Source organism: Fusarium phalaenopsidis (assembly GCF_050370095.1).
Source record: "Fusarium phalaenopsidis strain FUZ10S chromosome Unknown contig_32284, whole genome shotgun sequence".
Lineage (NCBI taxonomy): Eukaryota > Fungi > Ascomycota > Sordariomycetes > Hypocreales > Nectriaceae > Fusarium > Fusarium phalaenopsidis.
In genome coordinates, this window is record NW_028145414.1 from 102866 (window position 1) to 116632 (window position 13767).

At 50.5% G+C, this 13767-nt stretch overlaps 1 protein-coding gene across 1 annotated transcript; it reads left to right on the top strand.

The window, feature by feature from the left end:
• Positions 1-11683: 11683 nt before the first annotated feature.
• LRP88_02039 (uncharacterized protein) lies at positions 11684-12274 on the top strand (the record flags this gene model as incomplete). The annotated part of the gene is made up of 1 exon (XM_083238710.1): positions 11684-12274. One exon carries the CDS (start codon positions 11684-11686, stop codon positions 12272-12274), a length of 591 nt encoding a protein of 196 aa, XP_083105305.1.
• Positions 12275-13767: the final 1493 nt, after the last annotated feature.

A 13767-nucleotide genomic window follows, 5' to 3' on the forward strand; every position in this document is an offset into this window, starting at 1 on the left:
TCACAAGGCTCACGTTGTGTGCTTGTTGGTGGCAGCGTTGAACGAGCCGCGAGGCGATCGAATTGCTTGTGAGGCTCTATGATGACCTGGGGAGCCCCTGAGCGTTGGAGATGCCAATGTGAATGGAAATGATGCAGTTGAAGGGGTAGGCTTCGCACTAGCAAAGGTTGAAGGATATGAGCGCAAGGCAGACCAAGAGTCTTCGTAAATACCTCTGTACATGCAGGATACTCTGTCAGTAGCCGTTCCCGTCGAACCTCAACTTTCCGTAGGGCTTCATGCGAGATCTAACCACGGATATTACCATATAATACACTAGATAACTCAAGAGGTGTGCTGATTTGCTGTTTGGCTTGGTTCGCTCTGAGTTCAGTAAGCTGGTTTGATAGAACAAGCTTGATGATCCTCCAGGCCTCAAAAAGGTCAACCTGCGAGGTTTTCAAATGGCCCTTGATAAGCCGATGAATGCCCTTAGCCCTTGACGTAACATATTGCTCGAAGTGAAGATATTGGTAGACCCACGCCTTTATAAACTTTTCTTTATGTGGATTTAGCTAGGCCCCCACGGCATAATCCACCTCTTCAATATGCATAGGGAGGTAACGCTTCTTTAATGCCTCTAGCCTCTCGTTGTAGATATCCTCAGTTGTCGAGGCAACGATCCCATGCCGTAAGTCGTAGAACTCCTTCTACTCTTCATGCCCTTAGGGATTGCTTTTATATCGAGTAAATGCGGGCATATAATGACTTAAGCTAGCTTTATCGATATGCCACAGGCATCAGATTAAGGCTGACTCGGGGAAACAGGAAGAAGAGGAAACGGCATTCATACAGGCAAGGCAGCGATCTGTAAGTATCATAGATGGAAGGGCTGCGCCATGAAGCTCACATATATATCTCAGCCGTTGAAGAGCTCAAACGAAGTCTTCTTCCTCCTCTCCGCTAAGAAATGCAAAGGCAATATAGAAGGATCGTTGATAGGCGTCAATACCAACTATATCAAGAAGAGGCATCTTATACTTGTTGGTCTTACATGTACAGTCCAACACAAGCACTTCGGGATATAATTTAAGGTATCCCAGTAACTGCGGGTGTGTAAATAATACTGCTAAAACTCTGCCGCTCTCATCAAGGCGAATCTGGCTCCAGAAGCCCTCGCTCTTAAGCTGATTAGCAAGGGCGTGTATATTGCTTTGACCCCTAGTAAGTTCTCTTTTGCCCCGTGCAATACAGTTGTAAATATCTTGCTGTGTAGTAAGTGTATCTGAGCTTGTGCGTAGATAGGATCTGGTCTCATTTGGCGCAATACCGGCATTGGCGAGTTGGCGGACTAACGTCCAACACCCCATAACCGACCACCCATGTTCCACCTTGCTATACCACCAGGCCACATCTTTAGATCGCGATTTCTCAACCAATATTGAAGCTATTGCCAAACCGACTTTTGCATCGTTTTCGCCATGACTGAGTGGACCGAACAAAATATGCAAGATGCGTTGCAGATGTACGCAGACGGCATTTCAATGAATAAGGCCGCCGACGCGGATGGGACACCGCGTTCCACCTTCAAGGGAAGAATTCACGGCTGCAATCCGCGAAAAGAGCATGATGAGGCCCGACAAAAGCTTACGGCACGGCAGGAAAGGAAGTTACGAGACTGAATTCTTATCCAGCACGACCTGGGCTGCCCTGTTTCTCACTTACAAGTCAGAGACTTCGCCGGGAAGGTGGCCGTACGCAACGGCTTCCAAGATGGTGTCGGAAAACACTGGCTTGAGGGTTTTCTGACGCGTTTTCCGGACGTAAGGACACTCAAAAGCAATAAGATTGACTCTGGCCGGCATCACGGCGCTTCTACTGAACTAATTAAGGCCTTCTTTATGCTTCTAATGATGCCGCCCGTCAGGAAGATCAAGCAGAAGCATCGTTACAATGTGGACGAAGTCGGTATGATGGAAGGGATCGGACTCAACGGTCTAGTTCTCGGTCGAGCAGAGAAGAAGTCAGTACTTTTGAAACAGCCTGGTTCGAGGTCTTGGATTTTAATTCTCGAGTGTATCTCGGCGACGGGGAGAGTCTTGAAGCCCCTAGTGATCTTTAAAGGCAGATCAGTCCAACAACAATGGTTCCCTTATAATATCGACTTCCTTGAAGATTGGAACTTCGCATGCTCTGAGAAAGGGTGGACGAATAACCAGATCGCGCTCCAATGGCTACATAAAGTATTTATCCCGGAGACGACGCCCAAGGACCCCCGGGAACCACGACTCCTTATTCTTTGACGGTCACGGCAGTCATATGACTGAGGAATTCCTCTTCGAGTGCTACGACAATAATATCTATCTTCTATTCCTTATTCCTCACTCTTCTTACGTCCTCTAGCCCCTTGATGTTGCCGTCTTTGGTCCTCTGAAGACAGCGTACCGTCGACATCTTTCTGACCTCTCGTCTATCGCAGACTTCACGCCAATTGGCAAGATAACCTTCCTCGTTAACTATCATAAGGCCCGGATCGAAGCAATCACCAAAGACAACATCATAGCAGGCTGGAAGGCTCAGGATTGTACCCAGTCAGCTTGGCCCGAGTCCTGATGAACCCGATGGTCACAGAGACACCTGAGAGGCCCAAAACGCCACCTGCGCCTGCAGAAAGTCCTTCTGAATGTCCTCTAAGGACCCCTCGCTCAACGACACAGTTTAAACGGGCACTTGACGTGATCTCCTTGACCTACGAGATCCCTCCGGCCGTGTCGCTGCTTATGAGGAAAATGGGGCATCATTGTGAGGATGACAGTGTCACATTGGAAATGTAGGCGAAGGAAATATCGATATTGAAGCATCAGAATGAAGAATTAAGACCGAAGAAGAGGAAAAAAGCCGTCTTTGACGGTAACGCTGAGTTTGCAAAGGTTCCTGCGATCAAGAAAGCTCGTGAGGCGATGCTCAAGATCGTACAGCCGCGCAGGACCGCCATGAGGGTTTCTAAGATAAAACAAGCTGATCCAGAGCATACATTCCATCTAAACCTTCACTAGTCAAAAAGTCAGATCAATACGACTTCCCGTTATTGGTTATTAATTGATCATCGCGATCGCATGACCTTAGTGTTGTTGTGGAAACAGGTGGTCGGTTGTGGGGGGTTGGACGTTATGAGACGGTACGTATATTCGGTCCATTGGTTTAAATCAGTCTCTTCGTATTATGTTCGTGCTCTCGTCTAGTATCTGCTACCGAAGGACCTACTTTTAATCTTGGGATCGTCAACCCACACGTAACACCCTAAATGTTCAATAGGTATTTGCTAGCTATGGGATGGCCCTTGCCCACTTATGGAACTTAGGCGACACTTCTATTCTCTTGCCATACCCCAACCGTCGATACTCAGCCCATAACCTACCGTGCTCAAGGCCTAACCTAAGCGTAAATTACCCCGTGGAACTAACTTGGGTAGAATATAGAATGGGCAGAACAACAAGCCTTACTTATCGATGACTCGTGAGAACCTAATCCGGACCATTCTCCCTTTCATCTCCGGCAGATTTATTCCTTGGCTGACGCTGTCCAACATAATCGACTCTTCCATCGAGAGGCTTAATATCCCGAGAGACTAGAGGATCTTCGCGGCCGACTGGCTCAGATACGACCAAGGACTCCCTGCCATCCTTCGCCGCGCTCTCCCTCGATTCCTCGTATTCATTCTGTGCACGTGGCAAGGGCAGTGGGTTCCTGTCTACCTGAATCAGGCCATGAGCCGGATGGTATTTTACGGCCCTGGAGGCCATAACCTCGGCGAAATCTAACAGCGCATGTTTTTCTGGCTCAGCTATCAGTGTGAATCCACGCCCTTATCTTGTAACTGCAAACAAATAAGATTTGTTCTTAAAGTCAATCCTCTGCTCTTGATGCTAACTGCTGCTAACTTGAATCGAGGTATGCCCCGTGCCGGAGAACCAGTACAGCAGTGCGCAGCAATGCCTAGATATCATCGCTCAACTTATCCAGCACCAGTTGCAGTCCCGTCAGGCCCGTTGGAGGAGCGTCAGGAAGCATGGGGATTATGCGCTCATCTTCGCTCTAGATATCTTCTATCTCATCGCAAAAGAATAGAGGACCGGCCCAGCAGTTAGACGACATGGAGACAGATATCGATGAAGGGATGCGATGGAGATGATGGACTTGAGTGCGGGGACCATTGGGATATCGAGGATAGAGTAAAAGAGGTAATGCAGCAAAAAAGGCCATTAATATATCAGGATGAATGCTATCCTATCCTTTCATCTAGAATAGCATTATGCATAATAATATAGTAGCACTAACTCACACTCCCCTGTACTTGTGCATATATAAAATACAAGAGGACGATCACAAACTTGCACTCAGGCCTACCCCAAGATAAATAGGGTAATGTCCGCTTACCAGGTTATGCCACTGGTGTTGGGCTATTTATCTGCTTCCGACGCTGCATCTCTACTACACGCACTTGGGGTTTTAGACGAGGGGATAAATAGGATGTGTCTAAACCCCGACAGAGGCCTAGGCGGGCTGTCTAAGTGCAAGGGTGCTTCATCGAGGGGATCTGCTGCTCTAGTGAGTTGGGGGGGAAACGTGCTAGGCCGTTTTGGGCCACAGAGCAATTTCTTGTATAGTATATGTTAGATAGCGTACGGCATACTCGATCAGAACGATATGAAACAACACGATGTGGAGCCAAAAGTGATGATGTTATTGCTTGATCTTCCTCCCGGCCCCTCTCGAGAGAAGAGGGGGTTTTCTAGTCATCTGACTAAGGCTAGGATATCTGTGTACCAGGGGTTTATGCAAATTCGGGGCAGATGCCGCCACATGAGGGGTCGATCCAACAGTATATAGAAAAGGGGGAGAAGGCCGTAGAGCCTTACCCTCATTATCACTTCGCAGACTTTTAAGCAAGAGGCTTTTGAGCCCCATGAAGAGTCATATCTTCTTCACTATCAATTGATCGGTTGCTCTTATTATTTTGTATTGCATTTACCTCATGAGAAAGTGCGTGAGATCCCTCGTTCAAAGACTTCTGAATAGAATCACGTGGCAGCTTATCCCCCTTTTCGGCTGTGTGGTTTGGTGTGTTCTGTTTCTCCAATAAACTAGATGCTGCTGTTTAATGGGTTAGTTCTAGAGATATGATCGATTCGTCAAACCTCTGGCGGTCGGTCCTGATGTGCTGGGGACGTATCGCTTAGCTGCATAATATGGGTTAGTATGCATATATCCCGGGGCCCTAGCTCTATAGTAGTGGTCAGATCCGTTTTCATGCCTACCGCAGCCACAATGGCATCTAAAGCAACGAAAATGCCGGCCAAACTGGCCGAGGGTGTCAAGAGGCTATAGCTTGAGACGCTGCCGCGAAGCTATCAATTATCAAAGGCTCATAAACTAAAAATAAAACATGTATAGCTCAAGCAGCCAATTCATCAACATCCTCGTGTAACATTCCGTCATCGCATAACACTGTGATCGCCTCTTCGAAATGTGTCATTGATGGGACTGTCCGGGGTGGCCATCCCCGAAACGCGAGGGGGTGGCCGTCTGGTTCTGATGAGAGATGAGACGAGTAGTTGAATGAGGAAGTGATGTCGACAAAAACTTGGTCGCCAGTGCCGAGTAAAAGGGGATCATTAACTGGCTCTGGGCGCAGAATGAACTGATTCTAGGTGATAGAGGGCGAAGAGAGGAAGAGAAGGAATGGTTTTTTCAATCTTAGGTAGTCTGAGTTTCCTCTGGACCTCTTTGACACGCTCCTCCCCGTCGGCATCACCTTTTCGACCCCTACACATCGCACCTACGGTAGAGCACGTGTGTCAGCCCCGCCCGTAAGTATTATCCTTCGAGCCCTGAGAGTGGCTTCTGCAAGAATACTCAGTCTCGCGCCTAGGCAAGGGAGACTAACGGTAGTTTCGCTGAGCAATCCTGTTCTGCATCCTTCGGCGCTCGCCCAAACCAGAGATTTCAGTGCGGTCCTCACAAATGCGTTCAGATGGTACTGTAGGAGTGTAATATCTAAAGATTTTATCGCCGAGGGCGAGGCTGCCACTTTACCCTGGACGAGGGGTAACATGATGTTGCTTGATATAGCCTCATTATTAAGTAATGGATCGCTAGGGAGCTAGAATGTGGCAGCAAATGTGAGACCACCCCCGCCTTTATGCTGCATGCTTCGTTGTAGCTATTTCTTGGCAGTTTTTATCATTAAGCAACTAGAGATCTGGAATAGTTATAGGTTATGGGCTTATTAATCCCGAAGCCTGAGCTGGTGCTGGAGCGGGCGTTGTTCGTCTACCATGTTGGTCATGCCTTCGTCAGGGCTCCATCATATTCTACCTATAGCAGTTAACCAAATGGGTCTCTGTCATCTCTCCCCATCGCTTAGACCTCTCTTGCGAGCGTGATTTGGGGTGGGACCAGTGTTAAATGCCGTATTAGATACTCCATCCCATGCAACAAGTATTAGGTCCTCCACCCTCCTGCTGACACCGCTCACGCGCTATGTAGTATCAACCCAACGCATTCAGGGGTAACTGACCCCTGCTAACTGCGCCACGAATCTGGCACTTCGCAGGAGATCCAGCGGGCGTTATGTAAGAATTAATAATTCACCGTTTGCGGGTCGCTACGAGGCTATTGATGACTGATCAACTATTTTTGGGCTTGGGAGACGCCGTCTGTCACCTGGCGATGAAGGAGCAAGAGAAGGTAGATATGAAGAGCAGGCAGGCTGCAGCTGTGTGCGGCATTGCTCGTGCTGTGGGGATTCCTCGTGCGCCTAGCATCCTAGTCGCCACGATGCCCGACAATTCTTTTGCCCCTTTCCCGCGACTTCCCTAAGAACTGAGGGAGGACATTTGGAAACTAGCCGCTCGTCCCGAAGTCTCTGGAGTCCATTTTCTTCGCCTCGCTTACCATGGAAGCGACCAGGAAAATCAATATGGCGTTCTCCCCAGCGCTTGGCCGAAAAACTATCATCTGCTCCCTCCCAGGTGGCTCGTGAACCCCTTCCGAGGTCTCTCTCACGAGTTCAAGTCAGCTGCAGCAGCATAGACAAACAGCAATCCATCTACATATCTTGTTGATGCCGGCCTCTGGGAGGCTTGCAGAGAGTCCCGCTCGATCGTACATCTTGGACAAGCCCGATCAGCGTCAAGCAGCGCTCGAGGGACCCAAGACCTGGTTTCTCTGCGTATACCCACAGTAGAGCTTGAGGACTCTTCCGCTACTTATCTCAAGAACGACGTCTTATCGCCGAGCCGGCCAATCACTATGTGTCCTGAATAAGACCTTTTTGTTTTTTAGCTTGATGACCTTACCCTTCCCCGACGGTCCTCGTTAGGGATGACCGATATAGCTGGAAGTTTCGGAGAATGGGGTCTCGAGATACGATATGTTGGCTGGGAGTACCATCCCAGTTGTTTTCCAAGGCTGGCGGAGCTTCTAGGCACTAATATCCTCAATTTCTTATGCTCTTGTGCCGTTTGCGGCGCCATAAACGGCAAGTTGGAGAAGATATGGCTTGTCAATTATCATACTAGGCGAAAACTATGGGTGCCTCCGTAGCAGCAGGCGGCCTAGCCAGACCCTAAGACGTTTGAGATGGAAAAGTACCGCTTTATCGAGGTCGACTATGAGGACTGGCATCGGTTGCCCGAGGAGGAGTCTACCTGGGAACAGGTCTGCGAAAATCCGGAAGAGTATATCGGCGATGTTTTCTTACCATTCGTCAGCTTTCTCTAAGATCTGATCTTCTTGCTCACTAGGCATAGCTAGGGCTCTCGCCCCCAACGTGATATCATGGTTGGGGTTTTGGCCTGCGAAAGATACTAGGACGGGAAGAAACAAGCGATAGTTAAAGATACGAGATGACCCCAAGGACAGGCGGGTCATGAAATATCAATACGGTGTATGTGGCCACGGGCGAGATCGAGATTCTAGGAAAGGCCCTAGTGCCTGACTTCCAAGGACGCATCCTACCGCTAGAAAGCCTTTGCTTGCTACTTGCCGGGTCTTCTATGTTCCTAGTCTTTGCGACAGATCTCCAACTTCTATACCCTACATATACCGCTCCGAACTATACATATAAGCCCGGGGGGTAGTCGTCTGAAATGTTTGATTGATCCGCCGGCAACTTGTAGGCCAATCTAGAGCTTAGGTTGCGCACCGCGAGTGTGATCACTCGGACCCTTGAACGCCTGCATCTTGTTGACAAAAGCGGCCCATGATTTGTTCGACATGATAGGCGCAGTAGTGTAGGCATCCGCTTCAGAATTTGGCAGCGACCGCAACACGTCGGCCAGCACGTCGTTGTATGCCTCGACAGCGGCCTCGTCAGACACCTGGAGCGCATGGCCGTCGGACGAAGACTGCCTGAGGTCCGAACCGACGCACATGTGTTCGTATAGGCAGAGAACTTTCGGACAGGCCCCCAATTCCTTCGCCGCCTCGTAAGCCATGCGGTGACCGACCGCCTCGGCTATAGGGCGACGGCGAGGGAGGATATGCTGGTTGAAAACCTGGCCTCTGTGCTCGCCATACCCCCCGATATCTCTGAGTTTAGAACTCGCAGCTTCTATCATTTGCCGTTCACGGCGAGCCAAAACTGTTGTCGGATCCTGCGGCTCCGGAAGCCTGTATTTCCCCCCGAGAAGTTCTGAGACCAGCCCTAGCGAAATAGTCAGCTTCAGTCACCGAGGTGGGTGAGGTCAAAGCGACGCGCGTATGCAGAGGACCAAGGTGTCCCCTTCAGCGATGGCGTTACCCTGAAACGTCAATGCTAACTCGCTGATCTGGCTGTACGCAAAAAGGCCCTGCCAGCCGCATCGCTCCGTAAGTTCGTTTAAAACACGCGAGGCCAGGATGACGGTTGATTTGAAAATGGTCGCCAGGGAATGCCGCACGGCCGGGCTATAGGCGTCATTCATGAACGCTTTTATGGTCGAATGGGCGTACAATTCAAGGATCTTACCCTGCACCCATCCCTCGATGATTGGACGCTGCTGAGTGCTGAAGCTCATGATCGGCACGCGTGTATGCCCGTCAGGAGCCGAGGAGGGCGCTCGGTGGTAGGCGAACGTGCTCGAAAGTTGTGATGGAATGATCCAGGGGCTTGGTTCCGGGCCTCGTAGGCAAGATCTGTGCGGTGATCCCTGGTCTCATGTTCCCGGAGTCGCTCAAAGGGACGAGGAAAGGTTTCACCCCGTGACAATCCCCGTTCACCATTAGGCGAGCAAACACAATCGCGACTCGTGGGATTCCACAATAGGGCGTGGTCGGAGGCATCGCCTTTGCCGCCCCGGCGTTGGGGGTGTGGAGGTCGAAGGAACCGTCGATCTGCAGCGTCGCCCTGGTCTCCAGATTGCGTGCGTCCAGGCCGTGGCCAACCTCTGTGAGCATGAACTGGCCGCAGATGTCGAAATTCAGTAGCTTCTCAGCAAAAGATCAGGGCGGTCTTTGACGAAAGGGCTAAGCGTCCCAATGCAGAGGTTCACATGGATGGTCGCAATGATGAACGCCGTCATGTCTCGGGCGGCGATGACTTGATATTGTTAGCATGCTGTATCGCCTTTCAAAAAGGATAAATTCAAGCGTACGATCAAAGTGAAAGTTCCAAAACTTTTGGCCCAGGTGCTGGATATCGCTTAATGACAAGGCTTTGGAGGATTCCCATCAGTGAACATGATGCATATGTCTAGTGAGCGTCATCTCTCACCGGCATAGCGGCACATTGATTGCGCTCGTGCATAATGCAGGGCGATAGCATTCTGCGATGTAGGCTCTTGGGCATCTATGTCAGCGTGCCAGATATCTTGCTCGAGTATCGCTCGCGAATGAGACATGGCGAGGGGACGTGTAGCTTCATGCGTGGCGTAAAAAGATCTCGGTGGATTGGTGAATTGAATCCGGCCGAACACAGGTACGAGTTGAATGAACAGCGGAGGAGTGTAAGGCTGAAATCGAATTCGGCATCGATACTGTACAAGCAAGAAGTTGGACAAATAAGTAATTAGCACACACGCGAGCAGGAGATTTCCGAGTTTTGAGGCTAACGAGGCCATCTCGACGCCTCGACGCCTAGCCCTGGTCCCCTGTGAGAGCAAATGATCGACGCTATTCACATCTGAATTCACTATGCTCCATAACGGCGCAACATTACTCATTTCAAAAACCCTCCTAATCCCTGTTAGCTCGTAATCTAGGGTGGGAGGACAAATGAGTTCCTGTAAGGAGATTTGCCTAGGGTGCAATAGAGTCTAGATATAGCGCGCCATGTTGCTTTACCTTTCCATCCTTGAGGCGACGCTTCGCACAGTCAGCCACCAAATACTGTCCATTCACCCTAAGGAAAGTTCTTCTCGTGAGGGATTCCCAGTGATGCCTGGCCGTGGTAGCCTCCTTCCAGCCCATTGTCCGATGCTCACCCTAGCCAGAGCCCGTTAATGCTATATTGTGAATTAACGTGAGTTCGTGTCTTTCCTATTCTCTGCCCCCCGCCCCGTCCCCTTCCCCCCAGCAAGCGCACACACAATGGTTACCTGAATAACAAAGGCAGCTAGCTCCATAGAAGTACGTTGGTGTGTACGCTTACTCTCCTCTTCCCACTGAATATCTTTTATGCATACCAGCCTTAAGCCCGCCGACTGCGGCGTCGAAGGTCCGCAAGGATTCTGCGATGCGTCCGTTATCAATCTATTCTCGCGCGGGAACAAGCAGTGCGAGCATCAACTTCAGGCCGAACCTTCTATACATGATGGCTCGATCCTTCGGCTCCTTTCAGCGCCTTCCGTGGGAGCTACGAGAAGTGATTTGGAAATTGGCTGTTCACCCTAATCGGCCCAGAGTCCAAGTTTTTTATCTTAGTTGGTCCCGTCATGGCGAAATTCATGACACTGGCATTCTACCTAGCCCTTGGGCATGGGGAAAGCTCCGCCATCTGTCAGCCCCAGGCCGGGCTCTAAGTCAGTTGGAGAGTGTCTCTGAGCGCCAGATGATGGCCGAGTCTACGTATCTTACGGACAGAGGTCTCTGGACGGCTTGCAAAGAGTCACGCCACGTCGTCCGGCGGGAGCTCCGCGTCAGGAGTGGAGGCTCTCCCACAGAGGTACCGGCAGCCAACCTCCAGGTACCGATCGTCTGCCGCGCGAGCGACCCACCACAAGTTTATTGCCCCAATGTTTGTCCAGATAGAGACCTGCTTGTCTTCCGGCTTGAAGCGGGCGACCTATGCCTAGGCCCCAGTCGCGGCGCCGGCCGAATCAAAGACTCGGACTACTGGGGCCTCAAAATACGGCATGTCGCCTGGGAATACGACCCGTTCTGGGCTTGGAAGTCGGACGATCTACTCGGATGCAGTGTATTTGATTATCTCTGCTCGTTTATCATGTATGTAGCATATTCTGGAGTCATTCAATCTGTAAACCATGAGAGCGGAGTGGGGCGGCGAAAGGGGCCATGGACACCTTTGGGAGGTAATAAAGCGCGGCATATCGTTAAAGAGGGTTTATCGTTAAGGCAACGATCTGTATAGACCCACTTAACTATAAAGGCCATTTCTCTTTCCAGCCAAGCTCGCCATACTGTACGCCTTCCACCAAAGTCTCTCAAACCGCTTCTACACTTCCACATCGTCTCCGAGACCCAGGCCATCGTCTTGCCGAATATGTTACCCCCACCGGAAGGTGTCTTCAGCACCTATGACGACTTGATGGCCGCCGTCCAGCGCGTTGCTAAGGGCCAGGGTTACAGAATCGTCAAATTACGCGCTTCCAACTACTGTCGCGGAAAGCCCACCAGGTACGACCTTGTTTGCGACTGCGGCGGTGTCAAGTACAACAGCACCGCCAAAAAACGAAATCCATCGACTCGGAAGACAGACTGCCCTTTTCGCGCTAAGGCTGTCCGCCGAGCGGATTATGGATACCGATGGCACTTCACTGTTCAGACAGGCGATCATAACCATACGCCACGAAATGCCACCCACACAACTAAGCAAAATAGTGTCCTTCCCAGCACGGGCCAAATGACATACCCCACTGGGGGTGATGCTGCCGCCTCGGAGGGACCCCTTAATCCTGCAAAGGAGAGGTTCGTCCGCCCTCAACCCCTGTCGAGGGGCGTGGACGGAGGAGTTGCTCCTTCAGAAACCACACTACCTACCCAGCTCGACCTTCAACCCGGAATCGCTACGGCTTCCAAAGGAGCCCAGCAGCCTCGGCAGGCGCTAATGCAAAACTTCAACACTCGAAACTAACCACTTTCTCCTCGACCATCAATTCAATCTACCAAACCTTGGCCTCAACCAACCACTACTCTTTCCGAAGAGCCCCCAGAAAAGAGAACTCTGGAAAGCTCGTTCTGTAGGCATACGGATGGGTACTACTCCTACCCCGAGTGTGTTAAGGGTGTGCCTGTGGATAAGATTGATATGAGTCATGACTATTGGGAACGCACCTGGCCGGATCTGGCGGCCGTGGTAGAAGAGGAACGAAAAATTGCAGAGAAACACTATGGCGCGATTGGAGACGCATCTATGAGAAGTCAGCGCATCTCTAGAAAGCGGTTCCTTACTAAGGTGGAAAAGTGCGATAAGATCCTCGAGCTTCTTAAGTCAGCTTCTGCTCACCCATATCAACTCCTCTCTAAGGAGTATACTTGGACAAATCGCACCTATCGCCCCCCGACTTTGGATACACTTTACTCTCTGGCAGTAATGATAGAAGAGCTAAAAGAATCAGGCATTCGCGACCCAATCGATACCATACGAAAAAGGCTCTGTAAGCTCTTTTCACGCAATGCAACCCATCTCACCTTATCTCAAGCGATCTTTGGGATCTCCCGAGCCGCAGATTCTGATCAGAGTCAAGGCGACTCCAGCAACACGCTCGAGCCGCCCCAGAAGCGCCAGAGGGGCTGCGATGACAGTGTTAACCATGATTACGACGGTACTGCGGAATATCCATACCCGGTCTCCGATTGATGCTAGAGCTGTATACGTATTGGGTCCACGGACCTAGGGGAAAGGTCAGCTGTTGTGAACAAGGAGGCGGTCGGATGTCGCCATGAAACAGGTGTCCCTTTGACCGAAGGTGATGAGACTGATGGCAGGAGACCAAGGACAAAGGCAGGGCTTTTATCTTCCTCTGAGGGATGCTTAAGGTTTTTTTATTACGGTGGACGGGTTACTGATCCGAGTTTCGGTGTTATATGTAACGCGCTCCACAAGCGAGTGTCCCAAAAATCCCTCAACCTCTCCTATTTTCCACTGGTCAATTGATTCTTGACCACCAAAGATGTCTCAATCAAATGATGAGGCCAATATTCTCGCTCCTCGTGCCCTTTAAAATGACCCCAAATTACGTATCTGACGCGCCGCATCAATATACCAAGTCTGTCATAAGAAGCTAGGCCGCTGCCAGAGAGGCATATAGTCTCAACGCGATACTACCCCCAAATCTCGCAAGTTATCTGATCTGGAGGAACGGATCATTGTTCAATTTATCCTCGACTCAGATTCGCGAGGGTTTCCCCCACGACTTCGAGGTGTTGAAGAAATGGCCAATTGACTGCTCGCTGACCGCAATGCATTGCCTAGGTGACAGGTGTCAGATGAAATACAGCTCCGAATGTTCTCGTCATTATATGTATCTACAACCTCAAAGGACTCGCTCACGAGACGACACGAACAGTCTCCGAGTGGGGGTCTCTAGTTGTGCTATGGTTACGTGTGTGCGTTCCTCGGCTGGC